The following is a 25875-nucleotide window of genomic DNA, read 5'->3' as shown; positions in this document are numbered from 1 at the left end:
AATAATGGGCATTTTCACATATCACAAAGCTGAGATTCAGTTTTTTTTCTTGAAATATATATAACTTCACAAAATGCCAAAGTGGAACCTGCGGCCCTTTTTCAGTGCATGGCCCTCACTGGAAAACGTTTGGACACCCCTTACTTAATGTTTGTCAGATATTTAGCTTGTGTCTAGCAGGCTGTAGCATCTGCATGAACACACTGCCCTCGTGTGGTAAAAGTAAGAAAAACATGGTCTTGATTGGCAGTGATGTGAATTGAATCTGAGATTTCCAAATAGCGATATAATAGAACAAATAAGACGTTAAGAGATTGGAAAATGAAGGAAAGAACGACCGGGAAGTGTGAAAGTGAGTGATGACGTTGGTGACACCAGAAGAAAGAGAGTGACAGCTGAGGTGAGTCAAGTCTATTTTTATTTGGCCGCCGTGTCTCTGTGGAACAGAAATCACAGCCACAGGGGGGGTTGTTCGCCTCCTGTTCCATGAGGACACATTAGTTTTTTTTTTTATGTGTGATATTATGAAAAACAAACAAAACGTTCACAACTATATTTAGCAACATTTTAAAAAACACTCAAACGCCACTGTGTTATATAGTTTGTGTTATATTGTTTGACAACAACAGGAATTATCAAACTTCATGAGACTTTTTTCATCGTCGCGCTGATCCAAAACTAAATCTGTCTTTTCCACATTGTCTACACTTCATTCTGATTTCAACGTCTTCTTTCCCTGCGTTTTTCTAATCCTAATCCTCTAATCCTGTCTACTTTCTCAAGGTCTCCCACAGTACCTTTCCTTTGCTAAACCAGCGTTCACCTTTACAACACAACCAGTGAGGATCAAACAGTAATCAACAGAGTGATCAATATGTTGATCAGGTTCTTGTCATTGATTGAATCCAACATAAAATGTCTTGAATAAAGGATAATTGAAATTTTTTGACATGAGGTTGTATGACATTCCCATCAGCTTGTAGTGCTTGTACTGACCCTCATCTTTCTCTCTGCTCGTTGTAACTCCATCAGACGAAGTTCAGCATCTGTGTATTCCTGTTCATATAGGTATCCCTTTTTGCTAAAAGGAATGTCGCCAGCACGTGTTTCGTAGTGAGACATGTTTATGTTCACTATCACAGCAGTAAACAATGTGAAACAGGTGATGGAAATGTGCCCAGGTGGCAGTAGGGCGCAGTGATACCAATGGAGGGAAAATAGCGCAGAGTGATTGAGAGGTCTGATTTTTTTCGAGGAGGCATTTTTGTGATGCAATTGTATTACTCTTCTGAACGCATATTGTTTTGAGATGACAAACTCTTTACTTAATTGGGCCTCACCAACTAACCAGAACCAATTTCCTCATCGCTGAAATCTGACCAGAACTGGGCTCACCAGACGATGTAGGGGGAAAGTCACTTTTGATGCACTACACTTCTCATGGAGATGTCATACAACTTCATGTCAAAAAATTCGAACTACCCCTTTAACAAACTAAAAATAAGTTTAGAAATAAAGTGTAGTGGTTTCCAATGAGTCCAGGTCAAAATGGGTAAGCTTACTTGGCAGATCCAGGGCGCCACACGCAGGGCTGTAGGCCCAGGTTAGTGGTGCTGAACCTAGGCCTGGGCACCCTGCTGAACTGACTGCCAGTGGACATCTGCCGCGGTGCACCGGGGGACCAGAGAGGACTCAGATCCGGTGTGCTTTTAAACAGCCTGTCGGCTTGTTGTTGCTGGGGCTGTGAGGCCTGGCGGTGGAAGAATGAGGGGGACTGGGCAGGGTGTGGAGCTGAGGCAAAAGTGGGAAGCTGGGGGAGGGGGGCTGTAGGGGCAGGGGGCAGCAGAGGGGACGAGGGTTTAGGGGACCACAGAGGTTGGTATGGTGTGGTGGGTGTCTGAGCTTGATAGACGGCAGTTTGCGGTGGAGGGGATGCCATGTTGGAACGCCACATTGGTTCGCCGAGGGTGGTGGCTGATCGAGGTTGGATAACATTTAGTGTGGGGGCTGTGGCTGTCGGAGGGGGTGTGGAGAAGCGCTTCACTTCATACACTCGCTCAGTCTTCTGAGGGCCACCTGGCTGATGATTGGTGGAGGCACCCCGTGGTGTCATGCCCCCGTAGGTGAAGAGAAACGAGTTGAGCTGGTAAGGCTGGTGGTTCATGACGTCCACTGTCTTGTTGGAGGCTTTCTTCCCTTTGGATCCAGCCGGTCCGGTCTTTGTTACCTCTGTCTTCTTCTGTGCTTTGGGGGGACAGGAGGGTGAGAGTAGGGGGTTGTAACAAATGGGAGGAGGGGCCCGGATGTTTGAGGAGTACTTCCAGGTGGACGGAAGTGAAGGCGTGGGTGACGGCTCCCTGGTCTGGGAAGGAGAGAATGGCGCAGCGGCGACAGAGGGGCTTCTTTCAACAATGTATCGATCCATGCGGTTCTGGCGGCGGGCAAACAGCTGACCCCCCTTTCCTGCCAGCTGAGGTGCCTGAGTTGTATGTGGTTTTGGAGCTACAGGGGGTGGCCTAGGTCCCCGTTGAGCCTGCATGAAGTTACAAGCCTCTGCTCCCAGCCTCAACCAGTCCTCCTCGGGCCCGGACTCATGACCCACCTCAGCATCGGTTGCAGCACCAGGCTCTGCGACCACTGTTTTCCCAAAGCGGTCATCCATGTTCTGCACCATGGACATCAAAGCGGGGTTAGGGGACACGTCTTTGCTCTGGATGACGCTGAACATCGGCTTTTTGTTGCTTCTTCGTCGCGCATCATGAAGGATGCCAGTGCGAGCGTCTGGGACAGAGATCTGCTGTTCGCGAGTGGCCAGGGAGGTCGAGACAGAGGCTTGAGGGGGCATTGCTGTGACCATGGCAACATGGGGACTCGTGGATGCTACTGCAGGGATGCAGGGATGGGCAGGTGCAGCTGGAGAAAGATGGGTGGGAGGAGGAGACATGGGGACTTGGATCTGGGAGATAGGAGGAACAGAAATTCCAGGGGATTGATAAAAGGTAGAATGAGAGTGAAATGCCTGTGGAGGTGAGAAGGATTGAACAGGTGATGGATAGGTTTGGGAGCCTTGAGGAGGAAGGGGGGCAAGAGCAGGGGAATGTGAAGCTTGCACCAAGGGGGGAGGGGGAAATGGTTGGGAAGGAGGTGAAGGCAATGAGGTGGGAGGAGAGAGAGCAGAGGAGCTGATGGAGGGGGTGGCGCTGTTATTCCGAGCTGGGATGTAAAGGGAGGTGCTAGACACGGCCCTCTTGGCATCTGGGCCTAATGGATAGAGAGTCGGCGCAATGGTCACCGTGGAGACGGCATCCGCGAGTTTGCTCACTGTGGTGGCTGCGGATGGTTTGGGCTGGGGAGGTTGAAACATCACAGAGGTGACAGATGAGCGAGAGGGGCTGGAGCCAGGGGTGAAGGGGCGGGCGGTGCGATTGAGCGTTGAGGCATTAGGACTTAAACTAGCATTCAAGTGGTGATCAGAGCAAGGACTTGGACTGAGATTGGTGCATTGGCCATTTTGTTTCATAGGAGGGGTTAAAGGTGGTGATCTTAGCTTAACACTAGCCCGACTTATGGCAACTGCCCCCCCATTGTGAAGAATCGGTGCAGACATTTGGTGAGACGGCTCGACTGATTGCTTCATACTCTCTATCCCAAACACCTCCAAGCTCGGGGATTGATTGACAGGTGTCACTAGTATTTGATTGTGCTTAGGTGGGCTGTCAAATCCTTGGCTGGTATTGGCTGTTGTAGGAGTGGTGGGCGGGCAAGCGGCGCTCCTCCTGTCCAGCAGGTCCAAGTAACCGCTGTCCCACGTGGGATCAAACGAGGCCGAGAAGCCCTCCTCGTCAACTTCGGAGCTTTGGATGGAGCTCCCGCCTTCCTCCTCCGTCTCCCCCTCGGTGGTCTCCCCTCCCCTGTCCTCCTCCTCAGCCTTTCCAAAGCAGGTCAGTGTGTACTTCTTGGCCCTCTGCCGCCGCTTCTTGAACATCAGCACCCCTTTGGAGTTTGGGTTGGGAGCATCGGTCAACAGGGAGGCAATGGAGCGACATTTGGTTCGAGCTTCTTTCACCTGCTTCTCCACCAGACTCTCGCCACGCTGCAGCTCTGTGGGATGGAGAAGAAAGCCAAATAAGCGTTATGACACAAGGTTAGAACAACTCATAGTGTACAGAGCCTGACCAGACTGACTATGTTCTGTACAGTGACAGTGAGGATTAGCAGTGACAAACTGCAGTATGTGTTATGGATTTAGGCACTGTCCAAATGGGAACGTTTCTGGGATTTTTTTTTTTTTGGCGGGTTGAAAACTTTGCGTGCCGGATTACAAGTAGTAAATAGTTGGCTTGTCCTCATAGCTCACTTCTGGTCACGTGACAGCGACAGGGTGCTGACGGAACGGTGACGTCATCGTTTCTGAAAAACAGCAGTTTGGCCGTCTATACGAAAACGACAAGCCGCCATTTTTGAAGCCATTTTTATAAAATACAGTTTCAGGGCACCAAGAATGCCATTTCTGTGTGGATGAGAGGCTGAAATGATCAATTTTGTCGTTTTTACCTGAAACTGTTTCCTTATGGATAGCCCCTTAGAAGAACGAATTCCTGCTGCTCTCCAACCATGAACCAGTCCAGGAAGGTTAGATCACAGTCTTTTTTGTTTTTTGGACTTAAAGAATCACAAAAACTCTCCACTTTTGGAGTTGCTTTTCAGAAAAAATATGTAAAAATAATTAAAAACTCAAATATTTTTAAATTGTTAATTGTTTTACATGTTAGGGGAAAACAAGTCAGAACATTCAAAATAAATGCTTCTCATTGGACAGTAACAACAAGTGTATCATATGATATGATTTGACAGTTAACAGTTTATTTTGGGGGTTTCATATTTAGTCAAATTCATTAACATTACATCAAAATGTGCAGCTCAAGATAGAGTGGCAACTTAAATAAATAATAATAATATTAACAGGTGCCTTGTCAGAATCAACAGTATTATTATATAATATTCAACTTTAAATCGAGCTTAACTATTAAAAATTCTTAATTTGAAAAAAAAACAACTTTTTACATCAGTTCCACCAGTGAGTCTTACCTTTGTTTCCGCTTGTGCGTCCACTTGCTGAATGTGATGTTGGGTCCCTCATCTTTCCACACTAACTTTATGCGTGTGTGAGTGTGTGTGTGTGTTAACGGCCGTTAGGGCCCTCCTACTGTATACACACACACCCGCACCCGTCCATTTCTGTAAAAGTACTTAAAGACCTTTGTCTCCATGTGACGACCCCAAACCAACGAATGATGTCAACTCACTATTCCTGTCAGCCTGACAGGCATTAAACACCTGTCTGGTCTCGATCTCACACACACACACACACACACACACACACACACACCCACACACACACACACACACGCACACACACACACGAGAGAGACCCCCTCACTCAGAAATAGAGGGCAGTGTCATTCAGTGTATACTGTATGACTATATTGATAATATGTATCAATGTGTATGTATGGCCCTTTTTTGCATTTTAGAGACCACTTTTGAACATTTATTACCTTTCAGTAGCAGTAATGCATTTTTGCATGATTAAATGGCTTCTCTGTGTGTGGTGCAGCTTCGCAGTACGTAAGCTGACCTCCTGAGGTACTACGTTATCGTGATGGAGTTTGCATGTCCCGATTATCCTAGGAGCTAAGTTGTCGGGGGCTTTTATGCCCCTTGTAGGGCCAGCCAAGACAAACAGCTCCAAGGTGAGGGACGTGACAAAACGTACCTCAAATAGACCCCTTTTCCCTGTTCCCTACTCCTGTGACGCTCGCCCGGGTGTGGGTCACCGGGGTCCCCCTCTGGAGCCAGGCCTGGAGGTGGGACACGATGACGAGTGTCTGGCGGCTGGGCCTACAGCCATTGGGCACAGCCGGCCTCAGCCCGGAGAGGCTACATGGATAGCACGACTCATGGGAGGGGCCAAGAGTGGGCTGGTTGGCAGCTGAAAGTGATGACCTTGGTCCGATCCTTGGCTGCAGAAGCTAGCTCTCAGTACGTGGAATGTCACCCTTCTGATGGGGAAGGTGCCTGAGCTGGTGCGCAATGTGGAGAAGGCCCGGCTAGATGTAATCGGACTCACCTCAACACACAGCAAGTGCTCTGGAACTAGTCTCTCGAGAGGTGCTGGACTGTATTCCACTCTGGCATGCCAGCAGTGAGTGGCAATTCTTGTTGCCCCCCAGCTTAGGGCCTGTACGTTGGAGTTTAACCTGGTGAACGAAAGGGTAGTTACCCTCTGCCTTTGGTTGTGGGGATGGGCTATGACTCCGGAGGTAGTCACTGAGGCAAAAACTTGTGGGAAGCCACGGAGAACGACTTCCAGACAGCTTTGAAGAGATTCTGGACCGCCATCTGCCGTATCGGGAGGGGGAAGCAGTACTCTGTCAACACCATGTGTGGTGGGGATGGCATGCTGCTGACCTCGACTCGAGATGTTGTGGACCGGTGGAAGGAATGCTTCGAAGACCTCCCCAATTCTGCCGAAACGTCTTCCAGTGAGGAAGCAGTGCTTGGGGACTCCACGATGGGCTATCCAATCTTTGGGGCTGAGGTTGCTGAGAAATGCTCCTCGGTGGCAGGGCTCCTTTCCAGTGAGGGTAGGACTCCACCAGGGCTGCCCTTTGTCACCAATCATTACTTTTATGGAGAGAATTTCTAGGCACAGCCAGGCCTTTGAGGGGATCCGGTTTGGTGGATTGGGTCGTTGCTTTTTGCAGAAGATGTGGTCCGGTTGGCTTCCTCAGGCTATGATCTTCAACTCTCACTAGATTGGTTCACAGCCGAGTGTGAAGCGGCTGGCATGAGAATCAGCACTTCCAAGTCTGAGTCCATGGTTCTCGCTCGGAAAAGGGTGGAGTGTAATCTTTGCTTCAGGGATGAGATCCTGCCCCAAGTGGAGGAGTTTAAGTACCTCGGGGTCTTGTTCACGAGAGAGGGAAGGATGCAACACAAGATTGATATGTGCGGCATCTGCAGTGATATGGACTCTGTGTCAGGCCATTGTGGTGAAGAAGGAGCTGAACCAAAAGCTCTCAATTTACCGTTCGATCTACGTTCCTACCCTCACCTATGGTCATGAGCTTTGGGTAGTGACCGAAAGTACAAGATCGTGGGTACCAACGGCCGAAATGTGTTTCTCCGAGGGTGGCTGGGTTCTCTCAGAGAAAAGGTGAGAAGCACTGTCAGAGACTCGGAGTACAACCGCTGCTCCTCTACATTGAGAGGAGTCTGATGTGGTGGCTCGAGCATCTGGCCAGGTTGCCTTGGGGGGTGTTCAGGGCACTTCCAGCTGGTAGGAGGCCTCGGGGAAGACCCAGCACACATTGGAGAGACTATGTCTCTCAGCTAGCCTGGGAACACCTCGGCATCCGCAGGGAGGAGCTGGACGAAATAGACGGAGAGAGGGAAGTCTGGGCTTCCTTGCTTAGGCTGCTGTCACCGCGAACCGACCTCGGATCAGTGGAAGAAGATGGATGAATGGACGCTGACTTATGTCTGTTATTTTTCCATTCCCTGCTCCCTTTAATGTGACTTCATGCAACCCCTTATAGATGATTACAATGACTGTACTGGCCTGCTCATAAGTCATTGCTATTGCTGCTGCTGATACTCCATGCCACTGCACACACATCCACACACGCATACATACAGCAAACTCTATAGCCCTATATGTGTGTGTAACATGAGAAAGGGCAGGTCCCTGAGCTAATTTTTCCCAATAGTTAAGCACTTACTTACGTCATTAGGCCATATATTTGACAAATTACACATTTATCTGTTATTAGGAAATGATTACGGTACTACTAAATAATGCATTCATATCTAAAGTAGTTCATTGAAGCACTAGACTCACATATATTATGATAAACAGTATAGCTTACAGTGAAGTCATGCAGCCTCTATATATACATTTAGTGACATAAATGGCTTCAATACCAGTAACTCACTCTGTCACTGTAAGCCTGCACATACAGAACACTAGTAGCTTGACAAAATGCTGCAGTGACAAGAAATAACCACGAGAGGGCAGTGACAAAACTTAAAGTGATAGTTTGAAGTTTTTGACATGAAGTTGTATGACATCCCCATCAGCAGTGTAGTCCATCAACGGCGACTCACCCCACACTTGTTATATCTGTCTCCTGCTGTATCCCTGCGCACTGTCACCTCTCCATCCTTATGTACGTGACAAAGACGCTCGCGTCTTCTTCCGCTGTGGAACACACACGTAAACAAGATGCTCCATCGCGGAAGTAGATGCGAGCATCTTCGTCACATACACAAGAATGGAGAGGCGCAGGGATACGGCGGTTTTGAAATATTTTATAAACAAATGTATACTCACTGGCTTGCCGTGCTTTGTCCATATAGGTGGCAGAGAGATCCTCGCTCACAGGGCCCTGCTGGGGTCCCACCATGGGCACCAGATGACTCCCAGCAGACCGCAGCATTCGGGCATCATTGGCCCGCTCCGGAGACACCAAAGGCAGGCATGCGGCAATCCCGACACTGCCCCCCACTTCCTGGAAGCCGCTGTCTCCTTCCCCCTCGGCCTCTGTCAAAGCCCTATCGGGGGTCGGGGTGAGGCTGTGGGCCGGGGTGTGGGCAGGGGGCGTGGTCCAGTCCGTCTGGTGGGGCTGGTAGACAAAATCCTTGCACCGGAGTAGTGCTGCATCGTTGGCACTCTCATATCTTGAAGATTGGAAGAAAATGCCATTGATTTATCATTATTATTATTAAAAATGAAGATAGGAAAAACATCTAGAGATTTTGCATTAGGGCAGGGGTGTCTAAAGTGCAGCTGGGGGACATTTACAGCCCGCAGCTGTTTTTTATTGGCCTTTGGCACTTTCTTTATTGCCATATTGAACTGAAATGTGAATTACTGAAAACTTGTTCACCGGTGAACTTTTTGACAATATGAAATATTGATCCAGGTTTTCTGGCCTTTACAGGTCAGTTTTGTTTTTTGCACAATTTGGTTTCGCACCCAAAATGAACAGGATTTGATTCCTTCAGAACGAAGTGGCGAGCTAGTTGTACTGTTTTTTTTTTCTTCACTATCAATGGATTAAGGATTTCTTCCCAACAGGGAAACCCCTGAACTGAACTGATTAATAAACTTTCACCAACAAGACTCAAGGAACTATGAAACCCCATCAAAGTATTATTTTGTTTCCTCCCACGCCACGCACGGGAGGCGACAAACGACTGCGATTGGTGAAACTCATCGCAAATGTGTAGCAAACCATGCACACGGGAGGCGGCGAGCAGCTGTGACCAGCTACATGGATGAATGACATGTTCACATCCAGAGCAAATTGAATGAGTCTAGCTGTTTTGTTAGTACCGGATCTTGCTAATATTGAAGATAAACTTACATAAATGTCCACGTAAGTGAGTGTAAACTTACTCACTGTTTACTCTGGCACCAATGAGTTCCCATGCCGCTGTTTTTTTTCTTTAAATCTCTATATTCTTTTTTAGAAATGTCAATTAGCTCTGGGAAATCTGACATGGCAAGTATAGCGTACTGATTAGCATCCTGTCTGATCAATGGTCGATCAATGAAGCTCTCGCTTATTGGTCCTCGTCTGGGCGACAGTGATGAAAAGTTGAACATTTTTCAACTTTCTGGGATCGTGTCGCAAGCCAGCGTGTGCACAAACACGCACAAGCACAAACTTTCACACGCACAAATTTTGCGTGACAGAGTGACACACGATAATTGCCCTATCGCACAGGCGATGTCACCTCCCGTGTGTGGCGCTCATAAGACACTACCAGAATGGCTGAGCGTAAACTCCTGCTGGATTTAAAGCGAGTGCCTGGAAGAACTTTGGCTTTGACGTAGTTGAAGGTAAAAATGAGCTGGACAAGAGCCAGACAATATGCAAACTTTGGAATTCAATCTTGAAATATTTTGGGAACGCGACAAATATGAGAACCCACAAAGCACGTTTGCACCCGAACCAGGAAGAAAAACAGCCAGCTGAAGCTGCTGCCAACCAGAGAACCATCAAGCAGGCGATAACAAATTTTCCACCCAACTTGGAAAAGTGTTTCTTCTTGAAACACTTTTACTGCGAAGGATTTGTGGCCGTATTCGGTTGTTGAGAAGCAGGGCTTTTGTGCTTTGTTGCGCACTTTGGAACCCAGATACAACGTCCCATCACAACGTAATTTTACTGACACTGCATTTGTGAATAAGGGAAGCCGAGTATTGTTGGTTATTCATAATATACTGACATCTATTATTGACCATTATTGACCATTATTGACCAATACTGACCATTATTCTTTCATGAGAGCCGCTGGTACAGAAATCTATATTTTGTATGAAAGCTGTTTTTGACTTTGCTGTACGGCAAAAACATTATTTTGTCAGAGATTCTATGCTCAGGATTTTTATTTATTTGTAAATAATTTCCTGCTGGTTCTGTGCAATGGGAAATATGTTGGTAGATGTAACCTTCCAATTATTAAAAGATAATGGAAGTAAATTCATCTGTTTCCTGTTTATTTTAATTGTGGATCATTACAAATATGATTTGTTTTAGTAGCGCACAGTGAGTAAAAAGAACTTATATGAATAAAAAAAATTATGCATGGAAAAAATGACAAACTATTGATCACAAAAAAAGATGCATCGATAATCGTTTCATCATCGCATCGCAAGCCTCTGAATCGTAATGGCATCAAATCGTGAGGTGGCCAGAGATTCCCACTCCTACTATATATATCCCTAAAAATAACCACGAGTTACACTATGCACAATAAAACTATTACCCAAAAAAATTAAACCAATCGGTTGTTCATTATTTAGTGAAATGATTTATTTTTTTCTTGTATTTTATTGCTCTTTAAGCAAGCAAAAATATGTTTTCTCCAATTACGGTACTTGATAAATCGGAAAAATTTTCAGTAGAATACTCAATTACTAAAATATTCAATAGCTGCAGCCCTCAAGGAAAGTCATAATATCAAGAGAAAAAATAGCATAAAATTGAAAATTTAAAGGAAAAAAAGTCTTAATATGAGAAACAAACAAAGCAAAGACAAAGTTACAATTTTTGGAAAATTAAGTTGGGGAAAAAGTTAAGATAAGTCAAAATATTATGAGAATAAAGTCATAATATTATGAGAAAAAATGTACAAAAAGAAAGTTGAAATATTCGTAAAAATAAAAAAACAGCAAAAAAAGTGTAATAAAGTAAAGTAAAAAACAAATTATACTAATATAATATGCTTTGTCACTGATAACACAAAGCTGAGTTGCAGGCTGTTTTTTTCTTTATAAAGAAGTCTCAGCATATCTACATAGGTTGGTTTAAAAAATGTAAAAGTGGCCCCCACATCCTTTGATTTTTCAATATGCGGCCCTTGGTCAAAAAAGTTTGGACACCCCTGCATGAGAGGTAATACTCATCAGATCCAGCAGATGACACTGTGTCATCTGGGAAATGTGCATTAGGTACATTCCTTTGATATTTAATACAGAGTAGTGATTAAAAGCTAATGTGTTTTTGTGTCTTCAAAGTAAACATGTTTGACGTTGCTCTTGCCGACTCTCCTTGTTCTTGCTCCTGTGTGTTGGGCAGTGGAGCCTTCTGCCCCAAGTTGTCTAAGAAATAGCATAGTGGCAGCATGGTTTGTTTTGGGTTTTGGTGCATGAATTAACTATTCCCCACAAAGTGCAACAAATGTTAAACGTGTGACACGTCCATGAAAAATAATTATATTTTTCGACATTGCTGCATCTGCTAGCTGGCTATAATGTGTCTAGTAGCGTACAAAGCAAATTACAGGCTTTACTATGAGCTAAGTGGCACTAATCTGCCTTACCCGCTCATTTCAGACATCTCGTCCTCCTGATGGTTGTCATAGCGACCAGGTGAGCGGGTGTGAGGAGGTGTGCGTCGTTGGCGGCAGAGTGTGTACGACTGCATGTCAGCATCGCTGTCCGTCTCGCCGTAGTAGGCCTCGCTGTCCGGAGGAGAGGTGATGCCACTGGGCTCGGCGGCAGGAGAGAAGTGGGAGGACACGGCAGAGAGGCGAGGAGGTGAGGAGCGACCAGAGTAAGAGGAAGAGTGGAATCCAGCAGAAGCCCTGAACGCAGGAAGTACACAATAAATGACATTCTCTATCTGTAAAAAACACATTTGGAAGTTATGGTGGTGTTGTGACTGTCACCTTTTCACCCTCAGGTGGAGCATAGCACTCTGTCCATCAATGAGGCTCATGGCCTGAGCATGGCTGAGCTCTGCACACATGTGGTCGCCAATGGCAACGAGCTCATCGTGCTCCTTCAGCCCGGCTCTGCAAGCTTTGCTGCGCCGGCGTACCTGCAAGTAAGCAACAATCGACATGTGTGCAGCTCACACAAGCAAAATATCAGTCTTTTTTTTTGCAAATGCATCGGGGACAGAGAGCCATGGAATCCTCAGTATCCAATCATATTGTCCTGGTTGCATAGGTCATCACCTATGCTGCTCACAGCCACTAGGGGCCGGATTTGCAGCTTTTTCCACTGGCATACAGTTTCAGTGGGAATGGTCTTTTGGAAATGGAAGTACCATATTAAACATCATATTTATTCTCTTCACAGGACACAAGGAAGCATACAGTGGTGTGAAAAAGTGCTTGCCCTCTTCCTGATTTCTTTTTTTTTTTGCATGTTTGTCACACTTCAATGTTTCAGACCATCAAACAAAGCATTTTTTGCTCAGTTGTGTTTTCACTGACTAATATTTAAATTTGTTTGATGATTTGAAACGTTTGAGTTCCATTTAACATGCCAAAAAAATAAGAACTCAGGAAGGGGGCAAATACTTATTCACACCACTGTATTTGGTAACTTTATTAAGTTGCAATAGATGCTAAGTAGAACCATGTGATTTCAACAAGCTAATCAGTGAAGAAAGCTAAGTAGAACATGGCAATGTAAATAAAAGTACTGTAAATTATACCGATTTTTTAAAACATAAATGTATTGGCAACAAGTATTTTTTTTCAAAAATATATACTTTTTTCAAACTACAGAAAAAAATAACTCTTATAATGTAGTACACTAATTTTTTTGTGGTCATATTTTAATGAGTTTCCTCTGAAGCACGGGTACTGATTTTTCATTATTATTTTATGAACATATTTATATATTACAGTACAATATTTATATTTATTTGTTTGTTTGTTTTTATTGGACATAAGGAAGCATATTTGGTAACTTTATTTAGTTGCAATAGTTGCAGTACTGTAAATTATACAGATAAAAAAAAAAGTATTGCCAGCAAATAATTTTAAAAATATATATTTATGTACTTTTTCAAACTACAGAAACAGAAAGAAGCCTTATAATGTAGTACACAAATTTTCTGTGGTCATATTTTACTGCGTTTCCTTTGCAGCACTTGCAGCATTTTTTTTAATGTACATATTCATATATTATTTACATTTGTTGTTTTTTTTCACGTAGCACCCTCAAGTCCCCTTCACGACGCATTAAGCATAAAAACGTACTCAGGAAACTGAAACAAAGTAGTAAATAAAATTGCATCAAACTGTATCAAATAATTTCTGAAATTGGATACCATAAACTCTTAAAATAAAATATTTAATGCAAGCGAGTGCATAAAGCTTGAGTCCGACCTGGGTCATTTGATGCGAGCACCCCCTAGTGGCTACTGTAAGAATGCAGGTGTAGGACACTACCGTACAGTATGGGCTTTCTATTACTATACCTCCTTACATACTACAAAGAGATATTCAAGCTATATTTAAACATAATTAATATACACATTTGCGCTATTTTAAAATGTCTCACCGTGTATCAGAATAGCTCAGCTGGAGGTCACTGAGATGACGTCACAGGATTATTTTGGAAGTCTGACTGCATGAGCGCGCTGCCTATCAATCTTCACACGTTACACACACATCTTATCAAATAGTTGATATGTGGAGAATGTGTTTCCTACATATTGGGCTGCATGCAGGATTGGCCTTGATCAGCAATAATCTCACACACCAACACATGCAAGGACATCTTTGCGAACTTTTCCATTGGTGGACCAAGAATTCAATCTAGTGGCACGCAACACATGTGAGCATAATGAAAGAGGGGGTTTGAACAGCTGCCTGGACCAAGGAGGTGGGGGGCATGTCTGTCATTCACCATATGTTACCCACATACCCAAAGATAAATACTTGCAAGAATATCAAGCACATTTCAAGACAGACAGAGATGCGTGTGCATTGTAATGATGGGACATAGGAGTACGTTCACAAATGATGCTGCTTGATAGTCTATCTTGGTGTTTTTCCATCAGCAGCTACAAGCTCCTCCTAAAGGGGTTATTCTTATCCTGCGCTCTGTGCCCCATTCCCAACCAGGCTCATCTGAGGTATGCGCACATACACACACACACACAGAAGGATGCACACACAGTGTTGTATCAATGAGATATTCCAGAGTGCCAGCTACCTTAAAGAGTGAGCAAGGGCACAATATACACTCCTGATCAAAATAAGTAAGTTTTTTTAAGTTGAAAAGTTGCAAGTATTTACATTTCGTACTGTTGGAACATAAAGAGGTTTTTAGTAGAGCTTCAAAACGCAAAAAAATCAAAGGGAGTGAGACAAAAAAAAATTGAGTGAGAAATTTATTGTAAACAAGCAACAAGTGAAATAGGCTCTTCATCAGCTGATCAAAAGATTAAGACTCTAGCTATTAAAAAAAAAGGAAAGCCCCTCCTAAAATAGAAAAAAAATGTTCAAAAAAGGAGTCAGCAGTAGCTGCACTATTCTTGTTAATCAGCTGAAAAATGGGCTTGGACATGCTTGATGCCAGTGTTTCCAGGAGGCTAGTGGGAATGTTGCTCCAGGTCGTGAAGATGGCTTCACGAAGAGCATCCACTGTCTGCAACTGATGTCCATTTTTCTAAAATTCCCTTGCCATTCATCCCCAAATGTTTTCAATTGGATTTAATTGGATTAATTAATTGAATTTAATTGGATTTAATTGGATCAAGGGAACAGGCAGGATGGTCCAAAAGAGTGATGTTATTCCTCTGGAAGAAGTCCTTTGTCAGGCGGGCATTGTGAACTGCAGTGTTGTCCTGTTGAAAAAGCCGGTTATTACCACACCACCTTGAGTCATGAGGGTTGCCCCCTGCAACATCTCCACATAGCCAGCTGCCGTTTGACACCACCGCACAACCTGAAGTCCCATTGTTCTTTTGAAGCATCATGATGGCGCCCCCTCCACTGTGCCGGGTAGAAAACATCTCAGGGGGGATCTCCTTGTCATGCCAGTAGCGTTGGAAGCCATCTGGACCATCAAGGTTAAATTTTTGTCTCATCAGATAATAAAACTTTCTTCCACCTTTCAATGTCCCATTGCTCTCACGTGCAAATACAAAACGAGCAATTTTCTTAAAATCCTTCTTTGGCAGACACCATCTGATGGTTATTGGACTAAACGCGGCACCAGTAACAACCTTCATTTGGGCCAAGGGTGGTCCCGTGTCTTGACAGACAGCCAATCGAATCCTCTGGCTCTGGCTCAGGGCCGGTGATATTTTTTTGGGTCTACAACTTCTTTCTACACTTTTTTGTTCCATAACCTTGAGGATCTTTGAAGAAGTTTCAAACGACTGTCTTACTGCCTCCAACCTCAGCAGCAATGGCTTTCTGCGAGAGGCCTTGCTTCTGCAACTCAACAAACTCACCATGTTCAAAGAAAAAGCTTTTTTGCCTTTGCCATCAAGAGATCATGACAGTGTGAATACCTGACACATTCAGGGCATCCAAAATCACATTCAATCCGCATTTTTGCCAACATTTTCCCTTTTAAAGGCTGTGCTCTTAAACTTTTGATCAGCTGATGAGGCTGTTTAACTTTGATATTTGTTTGCAATAATTGTCTTACTCAAAATGTTTTTTGTCTCACTGTCCCATTTCTTCTTTTTGCATTTTGCATGAAAGAGATCCAACAGTGCAAAATGTAAATTCTTTCAATTTTTCAACTGGTCTTCAAATTTGAGTGTATTTGTCTTATGAGAGAGAACACCCTTGTTATTGAGGCCTTTTAAATTGTCAACAGCATAGAATCTGAAGCACTAAAGGCCTAACGAATATGTGTCGCTGCACTGAAATGAAACTTGAGTCAGGATCCAACAGGAGGACATGTGTTCACGCTGTGACCCATCCATCCATCCATTTTCTATGCTGCTTATCCTAATTTGGGTCGCGGGGGTATGCTGGAGCCTATCCCAGCTGACTTCGGGGGGGGGGTACACCCTGGCCTGGTCGCCGGCCAATCGCAGTGTTTTGTGACCCCTAAACTTTAAAACAGTAAACAATATACAACTACATACGATATATTGGTGGGAAAGAGGCCTAGTCGATCCAAGCAGACATTTTTCATAATAAAAATTAAAAAATTGTGTCTTTCTGTGATCCCTGGCCTGGTACAGTAGTGGTTCAAGGTTATGTATTCACACAGTTTTGTTACCCATAAAAATGGCAGAGTAATAGATTACTCTCTCAGTAACTTACCATTCATTCATCTATTAAAAGTGGGCCTCACAATGCAATGAATGAATGCGCGATAGATAGATAAATAGATAGATAGATAGATAGATAGATAGATAGATAGATAGATAGATAGATAGATAGATAGATAGATAGATAGATAGATAGATAGATAGATAGATAGATAGATAGATAGATAGATAGATAGATAGATAGATAGATACTTTATTAATCTCCAAGAGAAATTCACCATAGTGATAGCATCAATACCATGACGCTGGTATTAGTTGTCCTTAGTATCACAAGGTCGTCATCCTACCTTTGCCACCTGTAGAGGCTTCTGCTGCTCCTTTCCTCCCTGAAGTCTGAAGCCCCACGGGGACCCCCCAGACAGGGAGACCACAATCTCCTCAGCCACCATTGCTGCTCACGGCCTGCGAAGTGACGGTAGAAAGTTCCTAACTTCCTCTCACTCAGTTAAAGAATATTTAACTCCACCCGTAAAGAAAGGATAGGCGGGGAGGGGCGCCGCTGGCTTTCATCTGTGGGCGGAGGTGTGTGTGTGTCCCTCTATTCAACACATGCTGCGGGGAGGGGATGCTTGCTGATACACCATCCCAAAATAACCGCCATACACCATGTCTCCCTCTTAAACAGGGGCTCAGGCAGGGCAAGAGGCGGGGGTCTGTCCAACAGCCAGCACTTTGCCTCCATTTTTCCCAAAGCACACCAAAATTAGCAGCAGGGGAAAGTGGGGGGAAGGGTTATTGTCAATATTGGTTTCTTGTTTTGTGTGTCCTAAGAAATAACGTTAGGTACATTATGTACTTGAAAAGTTATGTTTGTAAATTAGAGACCAAGATAAAATAACTTGCCTATGGAAAGCTGCTAATTTCACAGGAAGGTTGTCTACATCCTGGCTGCAGTTCAGAATAAATTTTAAACCACCAAAAAGAGAGAAAATGTAATGTGGAATGAAATTCCAAATTGAGATTAGATTTTTAAGGAAGTGCCGAGCCCAATTAATTCTAAACATATTATTAAGGGTGGCAAAGTCTAGAAAATTAAGCCCCCCCTTGCTCTTCATTTAGAACAACTCTTTTCTTAATATAATGTGAACAATTTTTCCAAATAAAATCAAAGTATCTTTCAGCTTTAGTAATATGAACTCTACCTTTTAGGGACAAGTCTCTCTGTAACCACTGATTTTATCTGATTTTCTTTTTTTTAATAATTAGGTCAAAATTCAAATTGCATCTCAAATTTAGATTTTTAGAGATTAAGAGACCCTAAGTAGGTGACTTCTTCTTTGACAGGAATTGTCACGAACTGTCAAGTGCTTGACCCCCGGAATGCAGAGACAAGGCGGCGGGTTGCAAAAATTAAGGTTCTTTAATGGTGTAACAAAAACGACAGAGGAAAAGGGCTCTGTGAACAAGGTAGTCCAGGTAAGTAACACTAGGTGATAGCACTGATACGAAGATGAGGAACAAGTGTAACGGAGGAAACAGCATCAGTAATGGCAATGAACTAGCGCCGTACGTCTGTCGACGCTGGCCTTTTAAGCTCCACTAATTGTAATCTTTCAGAGCTGCGCGGCCACCAGGCTTGACGCGGCTGCCACTTCCTCCCCGGACGAAGTGCGACCCGCCAAAATAAGAGCGGGACAGCACTCGCTCCTGTCCTGCGAAACGTGACCTCCACGGAACGGATACTAGACGTTCAACAAGTCCATAATTTCCAGGGTGGGTGGAGGAAGGATCGGTGGAGGGTCGCCGGGCTTGCATGAGTCCCACCACCGGACGAACGATGAAGCCGCACCGGCATCCCCACCGCCGGCGACAAGATGTCAGGAGGCGACGGAGGGTCACCCGACGGTGCAGCCGGCGAGCGTGGCAGACGAGGTAGCCCCGTGAGAGATGAATGGAGCGGCCGGGTCCGCGGCAACGGAGTGGGAGGCAGCCGGATCCGAACGACGGCTTGGCCTCGGCCGCCGGAAGAGCTGCGGTGAGTGGCGGCATGGTCTCGGCCGTCGGAAGAGCTGCGGTGAGTGGCAGCTTGGTCTCGGCCATCGGAAGAGCTGCGGCGAGTGGCGGCTTTGTCTCGGCCGTCGGAAGAGCTGCGGTGAGTGGCGGCTTGCTCTCGGCCAGAGGAGGACGAGAAGCCACGGCAGATGAAGGCTTGCTCTCGGTCGCAGGGGAAACCAGAGCCAGAGGTGATCCAACCTCGGCCCCGCGTGGAAGGTTAGCGGGTGCCAGAGGTGACCTGACCTCGCACAGGTGAATCTTCGTCCCTGTGGCCGGCTCTGGAAGCGGTTGTGCGACTGGGGGTGCACAGCCGACTGTAGCCCCCCCCTCAAGGGACCGATCCCAGACGTCCCCAGAAAGGTGGCAATGGGGCTGGAGGTGGGCCTTGCGTCCAGACACCTTGTTGAGCTGGGCGATGCGGTCCCTCATCTCCCGCCACAAATAAACCAATGAGGGCAGCTCACCTTGTCTTGCTGTACATAGTCACGGCATCTGCCTATGGTCTCTGATGGAGGGGTCTGAGGGCTATCTCTTGGTGAAAAGGTCTTTACCAGTGGCACCTTGTCCTCTGGTTTTACCATTTGGGCCAGATGTTTGGTCAGTGAGGATACTTGTGCAGTCTGGTCTGCAATAGCAGCACAATTAGCCTGGAATTCATCATCAACTGTAGTGTGTTTGGCTGAATCACAAGAGTCCAACTGAGCAGTATTTATAGTCACTGATTTTAGTCACTGCGCCAGACCGCCTAGGTCTTTCTGTTTCTTCACCTGTCTATTTAATGATTTGGTCTAACAGAACGTCATCACTAACCTGCAAGTTTGTCAACAGTGGTTTGAGGTCATGGTGAATATGGTTGTTTTTGTCATGTAAACCCTGATAGAGGGTATGCAGAAAGGTACCTTGAACCAGCTTGTTATCATAGTTTGTTGTGACTCAAACAGTACATGCTGCTTTCAACCTATTATTCGATACAAAACCTGCTGTGGACTTTCTTTGTCCTGTTGTTTAGCATAACTTTTGTCCGTTAACATTTCTCTGAAGGTGCCAAATTTGATTTGATTTGATGACGGTTGCGGGTATGCTGGAGCCTATCCCAGCTGACTTGGGACGAGAGACGGGGTACACCCTGGACTGGTCTCCAGTCAATCACTGGGCACATATAATAACAACCATTCACACTCACATTCATACCTATGGACAATTTAGAGTCACCAATTAACCTAACGTGCATGTTTTTGGAATGTGGGAGAATGCCCAAACGGAGATTCGAACCCAGATCTTCCCGATCTCCTGACTGTGTGGCCAACATGCTAACCACTAGGACACTGTACGGCCCCAAAAGCATTATATGTGAATAATATTTTGACACAGTTCTAATAATCCCCCTGTTGACGTACCCTAGTGGTACGAATGTGTTTGAATGTAACTGAAACCGTGTGTACTTCGGAATCCCGTCAGGCAGCCCTCACCCACCTAGGCTGTTTATCTTCTTTCAAACCTTCATCTGCATATTTCCCTTCTGACTTCAACTTCGTTTTCATCGCGATCTGGGTCTGAGGGTAGGTCAGCGAATCGTGCTCTCACATCTCCCATTCCACTTCTCCACTCTGGCCTCTCTCTATCAGTGAGTGTGATGTTACATTCAATGGTTCCTCGCTCTATCTGAATCTGGGGTAACTGTGGAATGCACCTCGCCAGGCCTGGAGACAGTCCTAGTGCAGAAAGCTCTGCTTTTTGCATGGTTGGTTATGTAGTATTCTCACATGCAGCGGCATTGGGGTTGTCTTTTTCTTGATCGCTGGTGCCTGGTTCTCTTCTTGGTTCCCAAGCAGTTGTTACAATGTAGGCGGGTCAATTTGAAATGGTCTTTTTTTTTTTTAAATGGTTTTCTAATTTTTCAAGCTCTTTTTCTAGCTTAACAAACCTTCCACAACCAGTTAGTTCATGACATTTGGTCAATTTTTGTGCTTATTGACCATAGGTAATGTTTTATTACAGCAGGTGATGGCGTGGACCATCCAGCAAGCCAATGAGTCTGTCATCTATGACCCTTTTCTGCCATTTTTCAAACAATTTTAGCTGGTGGTCCATTGCTGATGTAGGGAAGGAACGCATCAGATTTCGTCTCCCCAGCTCAAACCGGTGGTCAATAGTCCTAGCCGGAAGGCTAAGCCCTCCTTCATTCCTCTTTTCATCTGTCATCATTCACACGAGCTGGACACCAAAGACGTATGGCAAGCTGTCTCAAGCTCTCCACCCAAGTGATGGTCACATAAGGAGCACACCACAGACACCAACAAACCAACCCTTATTGGTTGGTTGGAGTGGGGTGTGACAGCCTACTTCACAGACAGTGGGTTTTGTCCACGCCAATCCACACACACAGTTTACTTTCACACAGCATAGTAAATACAGGAAATAAATATACACTGCTCAAAAAAATTAAAGGAACACTTCGAAAACACATCAGATCTAAACTGGGGGAAAATGATCTTGAATATCTTTCCTGATAATAAGTGGGTGATGTATTAGTAACAAAATGATGCCACATCATTTGATAGAAATGAAAATGATCACCCTATAGAGGGGGGAAATCAAAGACACCCCAAAAATGAAAGTGAAAAAATGATGCAGCAGGCTGGTCCATTTTGCCAAAATGTCATTGTAGCAACTCAAAATGATTCTCAGTAGTTTGTGTGGCCCCCACGCGCTTGTACGCATGCCTGACAACGTCGGGGCATGCTCCTAATGAGACTACGGATGGTGTCCTGGGGGATCTCCTCCCAGATCTGGACCATCACTGCGGTACCTGGACGCATGGAGGAGATTCCAGGAGACAGCTGTTGTTGTTACGTTGTTATTCTAGGAGAGCTGGACAGGGCCGTAGAAGGTCCTTCAATCATCAGCAGGATCGGTATCTGCTCCTTTGTGTAAGGAGGAACAAGATGAGCACTGCCAGAGCCCTACAAAATGACCTCCAGCAGGCCATTGGTGTGAATGTTTCTGACCAAACAATCAGAAACAGGCTCCATGAGGGTGGCCTGAGGGCCCGACGTCCTGTAGTGGGCCCTGTGCTCACTGCCCAGCACCGTAGAGCTCGATTGGCATTTGCCATAGACCACCAGAATTGGCAACTACACCACTGGTGCCCTGTGCTCTTCACTGATGAGAGCAAGTTCAACCTGAGCACATGTGACAGACGTGAAAGGGTCTGGAGATGACGTGGAGAACGTTATGCTGCCTGCAACATCATTCAGCATGACCGGTTTGGTGGTGGGTCAGTGATGGTCTGGGGAAGCATATCCCTGGAAGGATGTACAGACCTCTACAGGTTAGATAATGGCACCCTGACTGCTATTAGGTATCGGGATGAAATCCTTGGACCCATTGTCAGAACCTACGCTGGTGCAGTGGCACCTGGGTTCCTCCTGGTCCACGACAATGCCCGACCTCATGTGGCTAGTGTATGCAGGTAGTTCCTGGAGGATGAAGGGATTGATACCATTGACTGGCCCCCACGTTCACCTGACCTAAACCCAATAGAACACCTCTGGGACATTATGTTTAGGTCCATCCGGCACCGCCAGGTTGCTCCTCAGACTGTCCAGGAGCTCATGGATGCCCTGGTCCAGATCTGGGAGGAGATCCCCCAGGACACCATCCGTAGTCTCATTAGGAGCATGTCCCGACGTTGTCAGGCATGCGTACAAGCACGTGGGGGCCACACAAACTACTGAGAATCATTTTGAGTTGCTACAATGACATTTTAGCAAAATAGACCAGTGTGGTGCATCATTTTTTCACTTTCATTTTTGGGGTGTCTTTGATTTCCCCCCTCTATAGGGTGATCATTTTCATTTCTATCAAATAATGTGGCATCATTTTGTTACTAATACATCACCCAATTATTATCAGGAAAGATATTCAAGATCATTTTTCCCCCAGTTTAGATCTGATGTGTTTTCAAAGTGTTCCTTTAATTTTTTTGAGCAGTATAAATTTGGATCTGGTCCCCAACACAGATAAGTTGCAGTGCAATGTCTTTTGTGTTTAATAATGCCAGACTAGAACACCGGCTCCTTTTCAACAGCCCTGTTCACAACAGTACACACAAGAAAAATGTGGATCCAATCTCCAACACGGATGTTGCAGTGGATACTCTTTCGTGTTCACTAATGCCAGACAAGAACACCAGCCCTTTTTCAACCACCCTGCTCACAAAAGGTGGGTCGCTTTTGGCCGCCAAGGCCTTTAAACCTTATACCTTTGACTCAAAACACACAAATAGTCTGTGCCGCCCAGTAGTCGGTCCCTGATAACACAATACTAGTTCAACCCAGTAGTTGGCACCCAGTTAAAATCTTCGGTATACCAAGATAACTATCCCGCCCAGTAGTCGGTCTACAGTTATTAAACGTTTGACATATTCCAGACATATATTAGATTAATGTAACATCCACAGCAGTTTGTCTCTTCAGCTAACCTAATGATTGCAGAAATTTCACAAAACAGGTTTTATGCTTCCCTTTAAAAATCTGGAGAAGCGGCCACTGGCTGAAAGAGAAACTGCGGTGGTGTAGGACCACTTGGGATCACAAACGAACCCCCCACTTGAAAACGTACGAGTTTGTTTATCCCGAGAAGAGATCAGTCAGCCACTCGTTTCTGTATTTTCAATATTTAGTGAAGTAATTGTCTGGAAGATGTCACAAAGCTCAGTGCTGGACTTCAGTCCATCTCATGACAGAGAAGGAAGAAGCCTCGAACTACACTGTGTGCACAATTTGCATGATTGACTATTAGTTTTATTATTTAACAATAACAGTGCTTTAGGTCAATCCAAAATGTTAAATTTCAAACTTGAATATTTAGGGAAGTGAAAGTGAGATTTTTGCTTTTGTTGCGAATAGCTGTGTGCAGAATTATGAGGCAACTATTAGTGTGCGGACTTATTAGGCAACTCAAAGAAAAACAAAAATATTCCCATCTCACTACTTTATTTTAATTTTTTTTAAAGTCAGAACAATAAACAAACAACACAAACTTTAGAAATAAATATTTCATTTACAATATTTTCATTTCCAAAAATAAATCAGTGACGAGTATAGCCACCCTTCTTTTCAATAACACAGAAAAGCCTTCCATCCATGGATTCTGTCAGTTTCTTGCTCATTTGACCATCAACATTTTGTGCAGCAGCAACCAAAGCCTTCCAGACACTGTTCAGAGAGGTGTACCTTTTTTTTCACTGTAAATCTTATGTTTAAGGGCCCACAAGTACCCATTCAAGTCAGGTGAGCTATGAGGTCATGCCATTATTATTAAGACCTTTTTAAGACCTTTACACAGTGGAGTACCTGCAGAAAAATCATGGTCTTCTTGAAAGGTGCACACTTTTTCCTGTACCACTGTGTGAAAAAAGTGGCAGTAGGTTTGGGAGTTGAGTTTGAGTCCATCTTCAACCTGAAAAGGCCCAACAAGCCCATCTTTTAATAATTCCAGCCCTTACCAGTGTAGCGGCCACTTGGAATTAATTAGTCAGACGTGGAGTTTCAAACAGGTGCCTTTATTCTTCTGGCTCAGTTCTTGCACCTTGAGCACCATGAGCTCAGTACCGTAAGCACCATAAGCACGGTGAAAACTCATTTCGCCTTCCAAGGGCGCTAGCTTAAACACAAGGTAGTCTTCCACATTAGCCTACCACCTGCCAGGTTGAAACTGAGAAAATACGTGAGCACATTGTGTGTGGGGTTGCAATCACCATTAGCGAAGTTAACTTTTTCACACAGGAAAAGAAAAACGCCCCACCAAAATAAAAGCGTGTCAACATCCGGTGGCAGGACTACATTCTTCAAAATAAATGAGTGAATAACTGAGCATAAAGAACGTAAACATGTCATTTACAACCAGTAACCCACCTCCACCTTGCTGGAGTTGGAGTGGAGCTCTCTGCCCATTGCTGATGCAGCCACAGGCCCACCTCTCTGGTCCATCAAGAGTCACTCTCATCTCATCAGTCCATGAAACTTTTGAAAAATCTGTCTTCAGATATTTCCTGGCCAAGTCATTTTCAACGTTCAACTTGTGTGTCTTGTTTAGTGGTGGTTGGGTTTCAGCCTTTCTTACCTTGGCCATGTCTCTGAGCACTGAACACTATGTATCGTGCTTTTGGACACTTTCCATTTTTTTCTCGACACGTTCTTTTTTTGCACTTAAAACATTTAATGGTTCTGTGGTCACGTCCTAATATCTTGGCAATTTCGGCAATTTCAAGAGTGCTGCATCCCTATGAAAGATGTTTTACAGATCTTTACTTTTCAGAGTCTGTTAAATCTCTTTTCTGGCCCACTTTGCCAGAGGAAAAGAAGCTGCCTAATAATTGTACACACCTAATAAATGGTGTTGATCTCCTAAGGCCACACCCTCCCTCAGTACACACGTGCACATTACCTGGTATGCTTAAACCCAATAGACATTCAAGTTTATTTAGCTTGGGGTTGGAACATATGCATAAAAATGAGATTATGGTCAAAATACTGACTTGCCTAATACATAATTAACAGTGTATAAGTGCCTATTCTGTAATGCTGTTCTCGAGTCACGCCCATGCAGGGGCGGTACCCTTTCCCAATGTGGATGAGTGGTGTATGGCTACACCTAACTGGCTCCAGCTTGTGTCATTCAAGGGTATGTGAGCAAGCTGTAGCAGGTTTGATAAGGTTGCCAAGAACCAGTTTGTGCAAAATTCAAGTAACAGTGCATTCATTGTTTAATTCTACAGTACTTCTATTGTTTAATTCCTGTCAACTGTAACAATTACAAATTACGCCTTTACAAAGATAAAAAGTAACAGTTTTGATTGACATTTATGCTTATTTGCGGTATCGTGGACTGCACTACGTGATAATGTGGAGTGTTTTAATATTGAGATCAATTACTAATTAAAAGTCATCTTTTTAAATATTTTTGTAAAGGCAGATTTGTTGGGACGATTGAACAAGTGTATTTAGTCAATAAAGTTCAATGAATTCAACAAAAGGAAAAAATGGCAAAATAGTTCAACCAATTGAATTCATATTGAATTGAACAGCCCCACTACAAATAACGTTTTTTTTTTTATTTAATTTATTAATCTCGTGATAGCTCTATAGTAAAACTTTTTTAGCTGTCATTTTAGCGTCATTAGGTTACATTACAAGAACTAAATGGGCGACATCTAATAAATAAATTATAATTAAATTTAATATTATTAATTACTTCAACCGTG

At 44.5% G+C, this 25875-nt stretch overlaps 1 protein-coding gene across 1 annotated transcript; it reads right to left on the bottom strand.

Annotated features, from left to right (window-relative positions):
- Nucleotides 1–415: 415 nt before the first annotated feature.
- Nucleotides 416–17039, bottom strand: LOC129168822 (synaptopodin 2-like protein). Its single transcript, XM_054754525.1, has 5 exons — nt 16901–17039; nt 12244–12395; nt 11896–12159; nt 8396–8742; nt 416–4101 (listed from the first exon to the last, which is right to left on the bottom strand). Exons 1-5 carry the CDS (start codon nt 17000–17002, stop codon nt 1559–1561), a joined length of 3408 nt encoding a protein of 1135 aa, XP_054610500.1. The 5' UTR covers nt 17003–17039; the 3' UTR covers nt 416–1558.
- Between the last annotated feature and the right edge of the window lie 8836 nt (nt 17040–25875).

This window comes from Dunckerocampus dactyliophorus, chromosome 2 (genome assembly GCF_027744805.1).
Source record: "Dunckerocampus dactyliophorus isolate RoL2022-P2 chromosome 2, RoL_Ddac_1.1, whole genome shotgun sequence".
In the NCBI taxonomy this organism is placed as follows: domain Eukaryota; kingdom Metazoa; phylum Chordata; class Actinopteri; order Syngnathiformes; family Syngnathidae; genus Dunckerocampus; species Dunckerocampus dactyliophorus.
The sequence above is the reverse complement of the archived record's forward strand: the minus strand, read 5'-3'. Positions and strand labels throughout refer to the sequence as shown.

Bases quoted from the DNA above. Each gene is read 5' to 3' on its own strand.
- LOC129168822 (XM_054754525.1), bottom strand. From the start codon at position 17,002: ATGGTGGCTGAGGAGATTGTGGTCTCCCTGTCTGGGGGGTCCCCGTGG. The intron at 12,396-16,900 runs GTAGGATGACGA...GCTTACTTGCAG, and splicing joins AGCCTCTACAGGTGGCAAAG to GTACGCCGGCGCAGCAAAGC. The intron at 8,743-11,895 runs GTAAGGCAGATT...CCAATCTTCAAG, and splicing joins GAGATGTCTGAAATGAGCGG to ATATGAGAGTGCCAACGATG.